Source organism: Oncorhynchus gorbuscha, linkage group LG21 (genome assembly GCF_021184085.1).
Source record: "Oncorhynchus gorbuscha isolate QuinsamMale2020 ecotype Even-year linkage group LG21, OgorEven_v1.0, whole genome shotgun sequence".
In the NCBI taxonomy this organism is placed as follows: domain Eukaryota; kingdom Metazoa; phylum Chordata; class Actinopteri; order Salmoniformes; family Salmonidae; genus Oncorhynchus; species Oncorhynchus gorbuscha.
The window spans coordinates 380,862-398,086 of NC_060193.1; the positions used below are offsets into that span (position 1 = coordinate 380,862).

Below are 17,225 nucleotides of genomic sequence, written 5' to 3' on the forward strand. Positions count from 1 at the left end.
GCCACTATTAACCACTAAATGAGTGATGGAGTAGCCACTATTAGCCACTATTAACCACTAAATGGGTGATGGAGTAGCCACTATTAACCACTAAATGAGTGATGGAGTAGCCACTATTAACCACTAAATGAGTGATGGAGTAGACACTATTAACCACTCAATGAGTGATGGAGTAGACACTATTAACCACTATTAACCACTAAATGAGTGATGGAGTAGCCACTATTAACCACTATTAACCACTAAATGAGTGATGGAGTAGCCACTATTAACCACTAAATGAGTGATGGAGTAGCCACTATTAGCCACTATTAACCACTAAATGGGTGATGGAGTAGCCACTATTAACCACTAAATGAGTGATGGAGTAGCCACTATTAACCACTAAATGAGTGATGGAGTAGCCACTATTAACCACTAAATGAGTGATGGAGTAGCCACCATTAACCACTAAATGAGTGATGGAGTAGACACTATTAACCACTAAATGAGTGATGGAGTAGCCACTATTAACCACTAAATGAGTGATGGAGTAGACACTATTAACCACTAAATGAGTGATGGAGTAGCCACTATTAACCACTAAATGAGTGATGGAGTAGCCACTATTAACCATTAAATGAGTGATGGAGTAGCCACCATTAACCACTAAATGAGTGATGGAGTAGCCACCATTAACCACTAAATGTATGATGGAGTAGCCACTATTTAACCAGGTAGGCTAGTTGAGAACAAGTTCTCATTTGCAACTGCGACCTGGCCAAGATAAAACATAGCAGTGTGACCAGACAACACAGAGTTACACATGTAGTAAACAATTAACAAGTCAATAACACAGTAGAAAAAAAGAGTCTATATTCAATGTGTGTAAAAGGCATGAGGAGGTAGGCGAAAAATTACAATTTAGCAGATTAACACTGGAGTGATAAATGATCAGATGGTCATGTACAGGTAGAGATATTGGTGTGCAAAAGAGCAGAAAAGTAAATAAATAAAAACAGTATGGGGATGAGGTAGGTAAAAATGGGTGGGCTATTTACCGATAGACTATGTACAGCTGCAGCGATCGGTTAGCTGCTCAGATAGCAGATGTTTGAAGTTGGTGAGGGAGATAAAAGTCTCCAACTTAAGCAATTTTTGCAATTCGTTCCAGTCACAGGCAGCAGAGAACTGGAGCGAAAGGCGGCCGAATGAGGTGTTGTCTTTTGGGATGATCAGTGAGATACACCTGCTGAAGTGCGTGCTACGGATGGGTGTTGCCATCGTGACCAGTGAACTGAGATAAGGCGGAGCGTTACCTAGCATGGCCTTGTAGATGACCTGGAGCCAGTGGGTCTGGCGACGAATATGTAGCGAGGGCCAGCCGACTAGAGCATACAAGTCGCAGTGGTGGGTAGTAATAAGGTGCTTTAGTGACAAAACGGATGGCACTGTGATAAACTGCATCCAGTTTGCTGAGTAGAGTGTTGGAAGCAATTTTGTATATGACATCGCCGAAGTCAAGGATCGGTAGGATAGTCAGGTAGAGGTTAGAGGTTGGAGGGAGAGAGGTTGGAGGGAGAGAGGTTGGAGGGAGAGAGGTTGGAGGGAGAGAGGTTGGAGGGAGAGAGGTTGGAGGGAGAGAGGTTGGAGGGAGAGAGGTTGGAGGGAGAGAGGTTGGAGGGAGAGAGGTTGGAGGGAGAGAGAGAGGTTGGAGGGAGAGAGAGAGGTTGGAGAGAGAGAGGTTGGAGGGAGAGAGAGAGGTTGGAGGGAGGGAGAGAGGTTGGAGGGAGGGAGAGAGGTTGGAGGGAGGGAGAGAGGTTGGAGGGAGGGAGAGAGGTTGGAGGGAGGGAGAGAGGTTGGAGGGAGGGGAGAGGTTGGAGGGAGGGAGAGAGGTTGGAGGGAGGGAGAGAGGTTGGAGGGAGGGAGAGAGGTTGGAGGGAGGGAGAGAGGTTGGAGGGAGGGAGAGGTTGGAGGGGGAGGTTGGGAGGGAGAGAGGTTGGAGGGAGAGAGGTTTGGAGGGAGAGAGGTTTGGAGGGAGAGAGGTTTGGAGGGAGAGAGGTTTGGAGGGAGAGAGGTTTGGAGGGAGAGAGGTTTGGAGGGAGAGAGGTTTGGAGGGAGAGAGGTTGGAGGGAGAGAGGTTAGGAGGGAGAGAGAGGGAGGTTATCTAACGACATACGACTGGCTATGTTCTGTGTCTAAAGTACCGTTCTCCATGATGTTCAACCAGAACATTAGAAACAGGAGGGACAATGTAGGACACAGCTTTAGTCAGGAGGCTCTGGTCTAATGTAGGACACAGCTTTAGTCAGGAGGCTCTGGTCTAATGTAGGACACAGCTTTAGTCAGGAGGCTCTGGTCTAATGTAGGACACAGCTTTAGTCAGGAGGCTCTGGTCTAATGTAGGACACAGCTTTAGTCAAGAGGCTCTGGTCTAATGTAGGACACAGCTTTAGTCAAGAGGCTCTGGTCTAATGTAGGACACAGCTTTAGTCAGGAGGCTCTGGTCTAATGTAGGACACAGCTTTAGTCAAGAGACTCTGGTCTAATGTAGGACACAGCTTTAGTCAAGAGGCTCTGGTCTAATGTAGGACACAGCTTTAGTCAGGAGGCTCTGGTCTAATGTAGGACACAGCTTTAGTCAGGAGGCTCTGGTCTAATGTAGGACACAGCTTTAGTCAAGAGGCTCTGGTCTAATGTAGGACACAGCTTTAGTCAAGAGGCTCTGGTCTAATGTAGGACACAGCTTTAGTCAAGAGGCTCTGGTCTAATGTAGGACACAGCTTTAGTCAAGAGGCTCTGGTCTAATGTAGGACACAGCTTTAGTCAAGAGGCTCTGGTCTAATGTAGGACACAGCTTTAGTCAGGAGGCTCTGGTCTAATGTAGGACACAGCTTTAGTCAGGAGGCTCTGGTCTAATGTAGGACACAGCTTTAGTCAAGAGGCTCTGGTCTAATGTAGGACACAGCTTTAGTCAAGAGGCTCTGGTCTAATATAGGACACAGCTTTAGTCAAGAGACTCTGGTCTAATGTAGGACACAGCTTTAGTCAAGAGACTCTGGTCTAATGTAGGACACAGCTTTAGTCAGGAGGCTCTGGTCTAATGTAGGACACAGCTTTAGTCAGGAGGCTCTGGTCTAATGTAGGACACAGCTTTAGTCAGGAGGCTCTGGTCTAATGTAGGACACAGCTTTAGTCAAGAGGCTCTGGTGTAATTAAAAAAAAAAAAATATTTCACCTTTATTTAACCAGGTAGGCTAGTTGAGAACACCTTTATTTAACCAGGTAGGCTAGTTATGAACAAGTTCTCATTTGCAACTGCGACCTGGCCAAGATAAAGCATAGCAGTGTGAACAGACAACACAGAGTTACACATGGAGTAAACAATTAACAAGTCAATAACACAGTAGAAAAAAAGGGGAGTCTATATACATTGTGTGCAAAAGGCACGAGGAGGTAGGCGAATAATACAATATTGCAGATTAACACTGGAGTGATAGATGATCAGATGGTCATGTACAGGTAGAGATATTGTTGTGCAAAAGAGCAGAAAAGTAAATAAATATAAACAGTATGGGGATGAGGTAGGTAAAAATGGGTGGGCTATTTACAGATAGACTATGTACAGCTGCAGCGATCGGTTAGCTGCTCAGATGTAGGACACAGGGAATAGGAAGGCAAAGTTCCCTGTTTTAAAGACGTGTTCTGTGTTCTAAAGATGTGTTCTGTGTTCTAAAGATGTGTTCTGTGTTCTAGGGGTAAGGGGTCAGAGGTGAGGATGGCAGGAGCCTCAGTGAAGGTGGCAGTACGCGTGCGACCTTTCAACTCCCGGGAGACCAGCCGAGATGCCAAGTGTGTTATACAGATGCAGGGCAACTCCACCTGTAAGTAACACACACACACACCACACACACAGTCACGATTCCCCCAAGGTGTGCATATGGATTTAAAAGCATATGATTGGTGAAGACTTTGGCTGGAGGGAGTTTTTAACATTGGTAAACCCATGTGAGAAAGTGTGCAAGTGTGCACTACAGGAGAAGTGTGTGTGACCCTGGGTTCAGCAGCTCTGAACAGTCTGCTCAACCTTCCTCTGCTCTGTCTACTGTCTGCAATTGACTGTGTACAACACACACACTGAGCATTTGCCTAAATCCCACAGTTGAGGTCTGGTTGTTCTCCGAGTGATTTGCATAACCCCTCTAGAGAGAGATGGTCTAGTCCAGAATACCCCCATCTAGAGATAGATGGTCTAGTCCAGAATAACCCCTCTAGAGTCAATCACCACCTTCCGGAGACACCTGAAACCCCACCTCTTTAAGGAATACCTAGGATAGGATAAGTAATCCTTCTCATCCCCACCCCCCTTTAAGATTTAGATGCACTATTGTAAAGTGACTGTTCCACTGGATGTCATAAGGTGAATGCACGAATTTGTAAGTCGCTCTGGATAAGAGCGTCTGCTAAATGACTTAAATGTAAATGTAAATGTAGAGAGAGATGGTCTAGTCCAGAATACCCCCCTCTAGAGAGAGATGGTCTAGTCCAGAATACCCCCCTCTAGAGAGAGATGGTCTAGTCCAGAATACCCCCATCTAGAGAGAGATGGTCTAGTTCAGAATACCCCCATCTAGAGAGAGATGGTCTAGTCCAGATCAAATGAAATCAAGTGTTATTTGTACAGAACATTTCAGACATGGACACAATGGAAAAAAACAGGAAAAAACATGAAACAGGCAAAGCCTCAATACGGGACTAAGATTGAATCGTATTACACCGGCTCCGACGCTCGTCTTATGTGGCAGGGCTTACAAACTGTTACAGACTACAAAGGGAAGCACAGCCGAGAGCTGCCCAGTGACACGAACCTACCAGACGAGCGAAATTACTTATCTGCTGGCTTTGAGGCAAGCAACACTGAGACATACATGAGAGCAGCAGCTGTTCCGGACGATGGTGTGATCACGCTGTGTCTTCACTGACATTTTCAACATGTCCCTGACTGAGTCTGTAATACCAACATGTTTCAAGCAGACCACCATAGTCCCTGTGCCCAAGAACACAAAGGCAACCTGCCTAAATGACTACAGACCCGGAGCACTCACTTCCATAGCCATGAAGTGCTTTGAAAGGCTGGTAATGGCTCACATCAACAGCATTATCCCAGAAACCCAAGACCCACTCCAATTTGCATACCACTCAAACAGATCCACAGATGATGCAGTCTCTATTGCACTCCACACTGCCCTTTCCCACCTGGACAAAAGGAACACCTATGTGAGAATGCTATTCATTGACTACAGCTCAGCGTTCAACACCATAGTTCCCAAAGCTCAACTAAGCTAAGGACCCTGGGACAAAACGCCTCCCTCTGTATACTACTCCCTTCACAGAACAGCGCGAACTGGCTCTAACCAGAAGAGAAAGAGGAGTGGGAGGCCCCGATGCACAACTGAGCAAGAGGACAAGTACATTAGAGTGTCTAGTTTGAGAAACAGACGCCTCACAAGTCCTCAACTGGCAGCTTCATTAAATAGTACCCGCATAACACCAGTCTCAACGTCAACAGTGAAGAGGCGACTCCGGGATGCGGGCCTTCTAGACAGAGTTCCTCTGTCCAGTCTCAACGTCAACAGTGAAGAGGCGACTCCGGGATGCGGGCCTTCTAGACAGAGTTCCTCTGTCCAGTCTCAACGTCAACAGTGAAGAGGCGACTCCGGGATGCGGGCCTTCTAGACAGAGTTCCTCTGTCCAGTCTCAACGTCAACAGTGAAGAGGCGACTCCGGGATGCGGGCCTTCTAGACAGAGTTCCTCTGTCCAGTCTCAACGTCAACAGTGAAGAGGCGACTCCGGGATGCGGGCCTTCTAGACAGAGTTCCTCTGTCCAGTGTCAACGTCAACAGTGAAGAGGCGACTCCGGGATGCTGGCATTCTAGACAGAGTTCCTCTGTCCAGTGTCAACGTCAACAGTGAAGAGGCGACTCCGGGATGCGGGCCTTCTAGGCAGAGTTCCTCTGTCCAGTGTCAACGTCAACAGTGAAGGGGCGACTCTGGGATGCTGGCCTTCTAGGCAGAGTTCCTCTGTCCAGTCTCAACGTCAACAGTGAAGAGGCGACTCCGGGATGCTGGCCTTCTAGACAGAGTTCCTCTGTCCAGTCTCAACGTCAACAGTGAAGAGGCGACTCCGGGATGCGGGCCTTCTAGACAGAGTTCCTCTGTCCAGTGTCAACGTCAACAGTGAAGAGGCGACTCCGGGATGCGGGCCTTCTAGACAGAGTTCCTCTGTCCAGTCTCAACGTCAACAGTGAAGAGGCGACTCCGGGATGCGGGCCTTCTAGACAGAGTTCCTCTGTCCAGTGATCAACAGTGAAGAGGCGACTCCGGGATGCGGGCCTTCTAGGCAGAGTTCCTCTGTCCAGTGTCAACGTCAACAGTGAAGGGGCGACTCTGGGATGCTGGCCTTCTAGGCAGAGTTCCTCTGTCCAGTCTCAACGTCAACAGTGAAGAGGCGACTCCGGGATGCTGGCCTTCTAGACAGAGTTCCTCTGTCCAGTCTCAACGTCAACAGTGAAGAGGCGACTCCGGGATGCGGGCCTTCTAGACAGAGTTCCTCTGTCCAGTGTCAACGTCAACTCCGGGATGCGGGTCAAGTTCCTCTGTCCAGTCTCAACGTCAACAGTGAAGAGGCGACTCCGGGATGCGGGCCTTCTAGACAGAGTTCCTCTGTCCAGTCTCAACGTCAACAGTGAAGAGGCGACTCCGGGATGCGGGCCTTCTAGGCAGAGTTCCTCTGTCCAGTGTCAACGTCAACAGTGAAGAGGCGACTCTGGGATGCTGGCCTTCTAGGCAGAGTTCCTCTGTCCAGTCTCAACGTCAACAGTGAAGAGGCGACTCCGGGATGCTGGCCTTCTAGACAGAGTTCCTCTGTCCAGTCTCAACGTCAACAGTGAAGAGGCGACTCCGGGATGCTGGCCTTCTAGACAGAGTTCCTCTGTCCAGTCTCAACGTCAACAGTGAAGAGGCGACTCCGGGATGCTGGCCTTCTAGGCAGAGTTCCTCTGTCCAGTGTCAACGTCAACAGTGAAGAGGCGACTCTGTGATGCTGGCCTTCTAGGCAGAGTTCCTCTGTCCAGTCTCAACGTCAACAGTGAAGAGGTGACTCCAGGATGCTGGCCTTCTAGGCAGAGTTCCTCTGTCCAGTCTCAACGTCAACAGTGAAGAGGTGACTCCAGGATGCTGGCCTTCTAGGCAGAGTTCCTCTGTCCAGTCTCAACGTCAACAGTGAAGAGGTGACTCCAGGATGCTGGCCTTCTAGGCAGAGTTCCTCTGTCCAGTCTCAACGTCAACAGTGAAGAGGCGACTCCGGGATGCGGGCCTTCTAGACAGAGTTCCTCTGTCCAGTGTCTGTGTTCTTTTGCTCATCTTAATCTTTTATTTTTCTTGGCCAGTCTGATATGGCGTTTTCTTGGCAACTCTGCCTAGAAGGGCGGTATCCTGGAGTCGCCTCTTCACTGTTGACGTTGCGGGTACTATTTAATGAAGCTGCCAATTTCCATATGAACCCTGAAGATAAAACAGGTCACTGGCTGAAGTTCTGATTTTCTCTATTTTTGCATGTTTTTGATTGTCAATGTTATCAGATATTCAACCAAAACACCAAATAAAATATTAGATAAAGGGAACAAAAAAATAAATAAATGTGTACTTATTTATTTAACAAAGTTATGCAACACTTCCCCTGTGTTAAAAAGCCCCCTTACTCTCAATAACTGGTGGTGTCACTTACATTTACATTTAAGTCATTTAGCAGACGCTCTTATCCAGAGCGACTTACAAATTGGTGCATTCACCTTATGACATCCAGTGGAACAGTCACTTTACAATAGTGCATCTAAATCTTAAAGGGGGGGGTGAGAGGGATTACTTATCCTATCCTAGGTATTCCTTAAAGAGGTGGGGTTTCAGGTGTCTCCGGAAGGTGGTGATTGACTCCGCTGTCCTGGCGTCGTGAGGGAGTTTGTTCCACCATTGGGGGGCCAGAGCAGCGAACAGTTTTGACTGGGCTGAGCGGGAGCTGTACTTCCTCAGTGGTAGGGAGGCGAGCAGGCCAGAGGTGGATGAACGCAGTGCCCTTGTTTGGGTGTAGGGCCTGATCAGAGCCTGGAGGTACTGAGGTGCCGTTCCCCTCACAGCTCCGTAGGCAAGCACCATGGTCTTGTAGCGGATGCGAGCTTCAACTGGAAGCCAGTGGAGAGAACGGAGGAGCGGGGTGACGTGAGAGAACTTGGGAAGGTTGAACACCAGACGGGCTGCGGCGTTCTGGATGAGTTGAAGGGGTTTAATGGCACAGGCAGGGAGCCTAGCCAACAGCGAGTTGCAGTAATCCAGACGGGAGATGACAAGTGCCTGGATTAGGACCTGCACCGCTTCCTGTGTGAGGCAGGGTCGTACTCTGCGGCTGTTGTAGAGCATGACCCTACAGGAACGGGCCACCGCCTTGATGTTGGTTGAGAACGACAGGGTGTTGTCCAGGATCACGCCAAGGTTCTTAGCGCTCTGGGAGGAGGACTCTCAATAACTGGTGGTGTCACTTCCCCCTTACTCTCAATAACTGGTGGTGCCACTTCCCCCTTACTCTCAATAACTGGTGGTGCCACTTCCCCCTTACTCTCAATAACTGGTGGTGCCACTTCCCCCTTACTCTCAATAACTGGGGGTGCCACTTCCCCCTTACACTCAATAACTGGGGGTGCCACTTCCCCTGTGTTAAAAAGCCCCCTTACTCTCAATAACTGGTGGTGCTGCTTCCCCCTTACTCTCAATAACTGGTGGTGCTGCTTCCCCCTTACTCTCAATAACTGGTGGTGCTGCTTCCCCCTTACTCTCAATAACTGGGGGTGCCACTTCCCCCTTACACTCAATAACTGGGGGTGCCACTTCCCCCGTGTTAAAAAGCCCCCTTACTCTCAATAACTGGTGGTGCCACTTCCCCCTTACACTCAATAACTGGTGGTGCTGCTTCCCCCTTACTCTCAATAACTGGGGGTGCCACTTCCCCTGTGTTAAAAAGCCCCCTTACTCTCAATAACTGGTGGTGCTGCTTCCCCCTTACTCTCAATAACTGGTGGTGCTGCTTCCCCCTTACTCTCAATAACTGGGGGTGCCACTTCCCTCTTACACTCAATAACTGGGGGTGCCACTTCCCCTGTGTTAAAAAGCCCCCTTACTCTCAATAACTGGGGGTGCCACTTCCCCCTTACTCTCAATAACTGGGGGTGCCACTTCCCCTTACTCTCAATAACTGGTGGTGCCACTTCCCCCTTACTCTCAATAACTGGGGGTGCCACTTCCCCCTTACTCTCAATAACTGGGGGTGCCACTTCCCCCTTACTCTCAATATCTGGGGGTGCCACTTCCGCCTTACTCTCAATAACTGGGGGTGCCACTTCCCCTTACTCTCAATAACTGGGGGTGCCACTTCCCCCTTACTCTCAATAACTGGGGGTGCCACTTCCCCCTTACTCTCAATAACTGGGGGTGCCACTTCCCCTTACTCTCAATAACTGGTGGTGCCACTTCCCCCTTACTCTCATTAACTGGGGGTGCCACTTCCCCCTTACTCTCAATACCTGGGGTGCCACTTCCCTCTTACTCTCAATAACTGGGGTGCCACTTCCCCCTTACTCTCAATAACTGGGGTGCCACTTCTCCCTTACTCTCAATAACTGGGGGTGCCACTTCCCCCTTACTCTCAATAACTGGGGGTGCCACTTCCCCCTTACTCTCAATAACTGGGGGTGCCACTTCCCCCTTACTCTCAATAACTGGTGGTGTCACTTCCCCCTTACTCTCAATAACTGGGGGTGCCACTTCCCCCTTACTCTCAATAACTGGGGGTGCCACTTCCCCCTTACTCTCAATAACTGGGGGTGCCACTTGCCCCTTACTCTCAATAACTGGGGGTGCCACTTCCCCCTTACTCTCAATAACTGGGGGTGCCACTTCCCCCTTACTCTCAATAACTGGGGGTGCCACTTCCCCCTTACTCTCAATAACTGGGGGTGCCACTTCCCCCTTACTCTCAATAACTGGGGGTGCCACTTCCCCCTTACTCTCAATAACTGGGGGTGCCACGTTTAGCTGTAATGACTCCAACCAAACACTTCCTGTAGTTATTGATCAGTCTCTCACATCACGGTGGAGGAATTTCACTCCCCTTCTCTCTGTAGGGTACACTCCTCCACTCCCCTTCTCTCTGTAGGGTACACTCCTCCACTCCCCTTCTCTCTGTAGGGTACACTCCCCTTCTCTCTGTAGGGTACACTCCTCCACTCCCCTTCTCTCTGTAGGGTACACTCCTCCACTCCCCTTCTCTCTGTAGGGTACACTCCTCCACTCCCCTTCTCTCTGTAGGGTACACTCCTCCACTCCCCTTCTCTCTGTAGGGTACACTCCTCCACTCCCCTTCTCTCTGTAGGGTACACTCCCCTTCTCTCTGTAGGGTACACTCCTCCACTCCCCTTCTCTCTGTAGGGTGCTCTCTCCCCGTCATGGTGATTGTATAAAATCTCCAACATAGTGTGTGTGTGTGTGTGTGTGTGTGTGTGTGTGTGTGTGTGTGTGTGTGTGTGTGTGTGTGTGTGTGTGTGTGTGTGTGTGTGTGTGTGTGTGTGTGTGTTCAGGGTGAGGCTGAGTGTGTGTGTGTTCAGGGTGAGGCTGAGTGTGTGTGTGTGTGTGTATGAGTGTGTGTGTGTTCAGGGTGAGGCTGAGTGAGTGTGTGTGTGTGTGTGTCTGAGTGTGTGTGTGTTCAGGGTGAGGCTGAGTGAGTCAGGCTCTCTGTGTTGCATCAGAGTGCCAGAGATCAAAGCAAAGCACCCCTCTCTGAGCCTATAAATAAACCCTGGCTGTATGTATGTGTGTGTGTGTGTGTGTGTGTGTGTGTGTGTGTGTGTGTGTGTGTGTGTGTGTGTGTGTGTGTGTGTGTGTGTGTGTGTGTGTGTGTGTGTGTGTCTGTGTGTGTGTGTGTAAACCCTGTGCTGTGTGTGTGTGTGTGTGTGTGTGTGTCTGTGTGTGTGTGTGTGTGTGTGTGTCTGTGTGTGTGTGTGTGTGAGTGTGTGTGTGTGTCTGAGTGTGTGTGTGTGTCTGAGTGTGTGTGTGTGTCTGAGTCTGTTCGTGTGTCTGAGTCTGTTCTGAGTGTGTCTGAGTGTGTGTGTGTCTGAGTGTGTGTGTGTCTGAGTGTGTGTCTGAGTGTGTGTCTGAGTGTGTGTGTGTCAGTGTGTGTGTCTGAGTGTGTGTGTGTGTGTGTGTGTGTCTGAGTGTGTCTGAGTGTGTCTGAGTGTGTGTGTGTCTGAGTGTGTGTGTGTCTGAGTGTGTGTGTGTCTGAGTGTGTGTCTGAGTGTGTGTCTGAGTGTGTGTGTGTCTGAGTGTGTGTGTGTCTGAGTGTGTGTGTGTCTGAGTGTGTGTGTGTCTGTGTGTGTGTCTGAGTGTGTGTGTGTGTGTGTCAGTCTGAGTGTGTGTCTGAGTGTCTGTCTGAGTGTGTGTCTGAGTGTGTCTGAGTGTGTGTGTGTCTGAGTCTGTTCGTGTGTGTGTCTGAGTGTGTGTGTGTGTGTGTGAGTGTCTGAGTGTGTGTGTGTGTGTGTGTCTGAGTGTGTGTGTGTCTGAGTGTGTGTCTGAGTGTGTGTCTGTGTCTGAGTGTGTGTCTGTGTCTGAGTGTGTGTCTGAGTGTGTCTGAGTGTGTGTCTGTGTCTGAGTGTGTGTCTGAGTGTGTGTCTGAGTGTGTGTCTGAGTGTGTGTCTGAGTGTGTGTGTGTGTCTGAGTGTGTGTCTGTGTCTGAGTGTGTGTCTGAGTGTGTGTCTGAGTGTGTGTCTGTGTGTGTGTGTCTGTGTGTGTGTGTCTGAGTGTGTGTGTGTGTGTGTCTGAGTGTGTGTGTGTGTGTGTGTGTCTGAGTGTGTGTGTGTGTCTGAGTGTGTGTGTGTCTGAGTCTGTTCGTGTGTGTGTCTGAGTGTGTGTGTGTGTGTGTGTATGAGTGTGTGTGTGTTCAGGGTGAGGCTGAGTGAGTGTGTGTGTGTGTGTGTCTGAGTGTGTGTGTGTTCAGGGTGAGGCTGAGTGAGTCAGGCTCTCTGTGTTGTCAGAGTGCCAGAGATCTGCACCCCTCTCTGAGCCTATAAATAAACCCTGTGTATGTATGTGTGTGTGTGTGTGTGTGTGTGTGTGTGTGTGTGTGTGTGTGTGTGTGTGTGTGTGTGTGTCTGAGTGTGTGTGTGTGTGTGTGTGTCTGAGTGTGTGTGTGTGTCTGAGTGTGTGTGTGTGTCTGAGTGTGTGTGTGTGTCTGAGTGTGTGTGTGTGTCTGAGTGTGTGTGTGTGTCTGAGTGTGTGTGTGTGTCTGAGTGTGTGTGTGTGTCTGAGTGTGTGTGTGTGTCTGAGTCTGTTCGTGTGTCTGAGTCTGTTCGTGTGAGTGTGTCTGAGTGTGTGTGTGTCTGAGTGTGTGTGTGTCTGAGTGTGTGTCTGAGTGTGTGTGTGTCTGAGTGTCTGAGTGTGTCTGAGTGTGTCTGAGTGTGTCTGAGTGTGTGTGTGTCTGAGTGTGTGTGTGTCTGAGTGTGTGTGTGTCTGAGTGTGTGTCTGAGTGTGTGTGTGTCTGAGTGTGTGTGTGTCTGAGTGTGTGTGTGTCTGAGTGTGTGTGTGTCTGTGTGTGTGTCTGAGTGTGTGTGTGTGTGTGTCAGTCTGAGTGTGTGTCTGAGTGTCTGTCTGAGTGTCTGTCTGAGTGTGTGTCTGAGTGTGTGTCTGAGTGTGTGTGTGTCTGAGTCTGTTCGTGTGTGTGTCTGTGTGTGTGAGTGTCTGAGTGTGTGTGTGTGTGTGTGTCTGAGTGTGTGTGTGTCTGAGTGTGTGTCTGAGTGTGTGTCTGTGTCTGAGTGTGTGTCTGTGTCTGAGTGTGTGTCTGAGTGTGTCTGAGTGTGTGTCTGTGTCTGAGTGTGTGTCTGAGTGTGTGTCTGAGTGTGTGTCTGAGTGTGTGTCTGTGTCTGAGTGTGTGTCTGAGTGTGTGTCTGAGTGTGTGTCTGAGTGTGTGTCTGAGTGTGTGTCTGAGTGTGTGTGTGTGTGTCTGAGTGTGTGTGTGTGTCTGAGTGTGTGTGTGTGTGTGTCTGAGTGTGTGTGTGTGTCTGAGTGTGTGTGTGTGTGTCTGAGTGTGTGTCTGAGTGTGTGTGTGTGTCTGAGTGTGTGTGTGTGTCTGAGTGTGTGTCTGAGTGTGTGTCTGAGTGTGTGTCTGAGTGTGTGTCTGAGTGTGTGTCTGAGTGTGTGTCTGAGTCTGTTCGTGTGTGTGTCTGAGTGTGTCTGAGTGTGTGTGTGTGTGTGTGTGTGTCTGAGTGTGTGTGTGTGTGTGTGTGTCTGAGTGTGTGTGTGTCTGAGTGTGTGTGTGTCTGAGTCTGTTCGTGTGTGTGTCTGAGTGTGTCTGAGTGTGTGTGTGTGTGTGTGTGTGTGTCTGAGTGTGAGTGTGTGTCTGAGTGTGTGTGTCTGAGTGTGTGTGTGTGTCTGAGTGTGTGTGTGTGTCTGAGTGTGTGTGTGTGTCTGAGTGTGTGTGTGTGTCTGAGTGTGTGTGTGTGTCTGAGTGTGTGTCTGAGTGTCTGAGTGTGTGTGTGTGTCTGAGTGTGTGTCTGAGTGTGTGTGTGTCTGAGTCTGTTCGTGTGTGTGTCTGAGTGTGTCTGAGTGTGTGTGTGTGTGTGTCTGAGTGTGTGTGTGTGTGTGTCTGAGTGTGTGTGTGTGTGTCTGAGTGTGTGTGTGTGTCTGAGTGTGTGTGTGTCTGAGTCTGTTCGTGTGTGTGTCTGAGTGTGTCTGAGTGTGTGTGTGTGTGTGTGTCTGAGTGTGTGTGTGTGTCTGAGTGTGTGTCTGAGTGTGTGTGTGTGTCTGAGTGTGTCTGAGTGTGTGTGTGTGTCTGAGTGTGTGTGTGTGTGTGTGTGTGTGTGTGTGTGTGTGTGTGTCTGAGTCTGTTCGTGTGTGTGTCTGAGTGTGTGTGTGTGTCTGAGTGTGTCTGAGTGTGTGTGTGTGTGTGTGTGTCTGAGTGTGTCTGAGTGTGTGTGTGTCTGAGTGTGTGTGTGTCTGAGTGTGTGTCTGAGTGTGTGTGTGTCTGAGTGTGTGTGTGTCTGAGTGTGTGTGTGTCTGAGTGTGTGTGTGTCTGAGTGTGGTGTGTGTCTGAGTGTGTGTGTGTCTGAGTGTGTGTGTGTCTGAGTGTGTGTTTGTGTGTCTGAGTGTGTGTGTGTGTGTCTGAGTGTCTGTGTGTGTGTCTGAGTGTGTGTCTGAGTGTGTGTGTGTGTCTGAGTGTGTGTGTGTGTGTCTGAGTGTGTGTGTGTGTCTGAGTGTCATATGCGTCCCATGGAACAGGCCTCAGCAGCAATCCCAGAATTCCTGTGCCAGTCATGTGACCCTAGAGTCTGCACATTCAGTTCGAATGGGGTTATGGTTTATGTTGAGGTTAGGGTCTGAGCTAGGGGGTTAGAGGGTGTGTGTTGATGTTAGGGTCTGAGCTAGGGGGTTAGAGGGTGTGTGTTGATGTTAGGGTCTGAGCTAGGGTGTTAGAGGGTGTGTGTTGATCTAGGGGGTTAGGGTCTGAGGATCTAGGGGTTAGAGGGTGTGTGTTGAGGTTAGGATCTAGGGGGTTAGGGGGTGTGTTGTGTTGAGGTTAGGGTCTGAGCTAGGGGTTAGAGGGTGTGTGTTGAGGTTAGGGTCTGAGCTAGGGGGTTAGAGGGTGTGTGTTGAGGTTAGGATCTAGGGGTTAGAGGGTGTGTGCTGAGGTTAGGGTCTGAGCTAGGGGTTAGAGGGTGTGTGTTGAGGTTAGAGTTAGAGCGAGGGGGTTTCAGGGTGTGTGTTGAGGTTAGAGTCTGAGCTAGGGGGTTAGAGGGTGTGTGTTGAGGTTAGGGTCTAGGGGTTAGAGGGTGTGTGTTGAGGTTAGGGTCTGAGCTAGGGGGTTAGAGGGTGTGTGTTGAGGTTAGGGTCTAGGGGGTTAGAGGGTGTGTGTTGAGGTTAGGGTCTGAGCTAGGGGGTTAGAGGGTGTGTGTTGAGGTTAGGGTCTAGGGGGTTAGAGGGTGTGTGTTGAGGTTAGGATCTGAGCTAGGGGGTTAGAGGGTGTGTGTTGAGGTTAGGGTCTAGGGGTTAGAGGGTGTGTGTTGAGGTTAGGGTCTGAGCTAGGGGGTTAGAGGGTGTGTGTTGAGGTTAGAGTCTGAGCTAGGGGTTAGAGGGTGTGTGTTGCGGTTAGGGTCTGAGGCTAGGGGGTTAGAGGGTGTGTGTTGAGCTTAGGGTCTGAGCGAGGGGGTTTCAGGGTGTGTGTTGAGGTTAGAGTCTGAGCTAGGGGTTAGAGGGTGTGTGTTGAGGTTAGGGTCTAGGGGGTTAGAGGGTGTGTGTTGAGGTTAGAGTCTAGGGGGTTAGAGGGTGTGTGTTGAGGTTAAGGTCTGAGGCTGGGGGTTAGAGGGTGTGTGCTGAGGTTAGGGTCTGAGCGAGGGGTTTCAGGGTGTGTGTTGAGGTTAAGGTCTGAGGCTAGGGGTTAGAGGGTGTGTGCTGAGGTTAGGGTCTAGGGGGTTAGAGGGTGTGTGTTGAGGTTAGAGTCTAGGGGTTAGAGGGTGTGTGTTGAGGTTAAGGTCTGAGGCTAGGGGTTAGAGGGTGTGTGCTGAGGTTAGGGTCTGAGCGAGGGGGTTTCAGGGTGTGTGTTGAGGTTAAGGTCTGAGGCTAGGGGTTAGAGGGTGTGTGCTGAGGTTAGGGTCTAGGGGTTAGAGGGTGTGTGTTGAGGTTAAGGTCTGAGCGAGGGGTTAGAGGGTGTGTGTTGAGGTTAGGGTCTGAGCGAGGGGTTTCAGGGTGTGTGTTGAGGTTAGGGTCTAGGGGTTAGAGGGTGTGTGTTGATGTTAGGGTCTGAGCGAGGGGGTTTCAGGGTGTGTGTTGAGGTTAGGGTCTAGGGGGTTAGAGGGTGTGTGTTGAGGTTAGGGTCTGAGCTAGGGGGTTAGAGGGTGTGTGTTGAGGTTAAGGTCTGAGCTAGGGGGTTAGAGGATGTGTGTTGAGGTTAGGGTCTAGGGGTTAGAGGGTGTGTGTTGAGGTTAGGGTCTGAGCTAGGGGTTAGAGGGTGTGTGTTGAGGTTAGGGTCTAGGGGTTAGAGGGTGTGTGTTGAGGTTAGGGTCTGAGCGAGGGGTTCAGGGTGTGTGTTGAGGTTAGGGTCTAGGGGTTAGAGGGTGTGTGTTGAGGTTAGGGTCTAGGGGTTGAGCTAGGGGGTTAGGGGTTAGAGGGTGTGTGTTGAGGTTAGGGTCTAGGGGGTTAGAGGGTGTGTGTTGAGGTTAGGGTCTGAGCGAGGGGGTTTCAGGGTGTGTGTTGAGGTTAGGGTCTAGGGGGTTAGAGGGTGTGTGTTGATGTTAGGGTCTGAGCTAGGTGTTTGTTCAGGACACACAACCCTAACCCCCAGGCCTTTATCAACACTGTGTGTGTCTTTGTCTGTACTACTGTGTGTGTGTACTAACGCCTGCCTGTCCTCTTCAGGCATCTCCAACCCCAAACAGCCCAAGAATGAAGGCAAGAGTTTCACCTTCGACTACTCTTACTGGTCACACACTACGGTGAGATTCTCTCTCTCAGTGAGCCCAATGACCCACAGTTTCTCTCTTCTTCATAGTAAATCTGGTAACTGTGTGTCCATGTTGTGTCCTGTCTCCCCAGGCGGAGGATGAGAGATTTGCCTCCCAGAGACAAGTCTATAAGGACATCGGAGAGGAAATGCTGCTTCATGCTTTTGAAGGATACAATGTCTGTATCTTCGCCTACGGACAGACCGGTTGGTTCACCCATCTAGCTATACCGTAGATACTATACTGTAGATACTATACCGTAGATACTATACCGTAGATACTATACTGTAGATACTATACTGTAGATACTATACTGTAGATACTATACCGTAGATACTATACCGTAGATACTATACTGTAGATACTATACCGTGGATACTATACCTTAGATACTATACTGTAGATACTATACCGTGGATACTATACCGTGGATACTATACTGTAGATACTATACCGTGGATACTATACCTTAGATACTATACTGTAGATACTATACTGTAGATACTATACTGTAGATACTATACCGTAGATACTATACCGTAGATACTATACTGTAGATACTATACTGTAGATACTATACTGTAGATACTATACCGTAGATACTATACCGTAGATACTATACTGTAGATACTATACCGTAGATACTATACTGTAGA

General features: G+C 49.6%; 1 protein-coding gene across 1 annotated transcript in view; it reads left to right on the forward strand.

Annotated features, from left to right (window-relative positions):
• kif1c (kinesin family member 1C) overlaps positions 1 to 17,225 on the forward strand; it is a gene marked incomplete at its 3' end in the record, with an annotated part of 128,756 nt that overhangs the window by 24,203 nt on the left and 87,328 nt on the right. Inside the window, 3 exon segments of the mRNA XM_046319964.1 lie at positions 3,736 to 3,863; positions 16,484 to 16,560; positions 16,661 to 16,775. Of these exon segments, the coding sequence (XP_046175920.1) occupies positions 3,758 to 3,863; positions 16,484 to 16,560; positions 16,661 to 16,775 (298 nt within the window).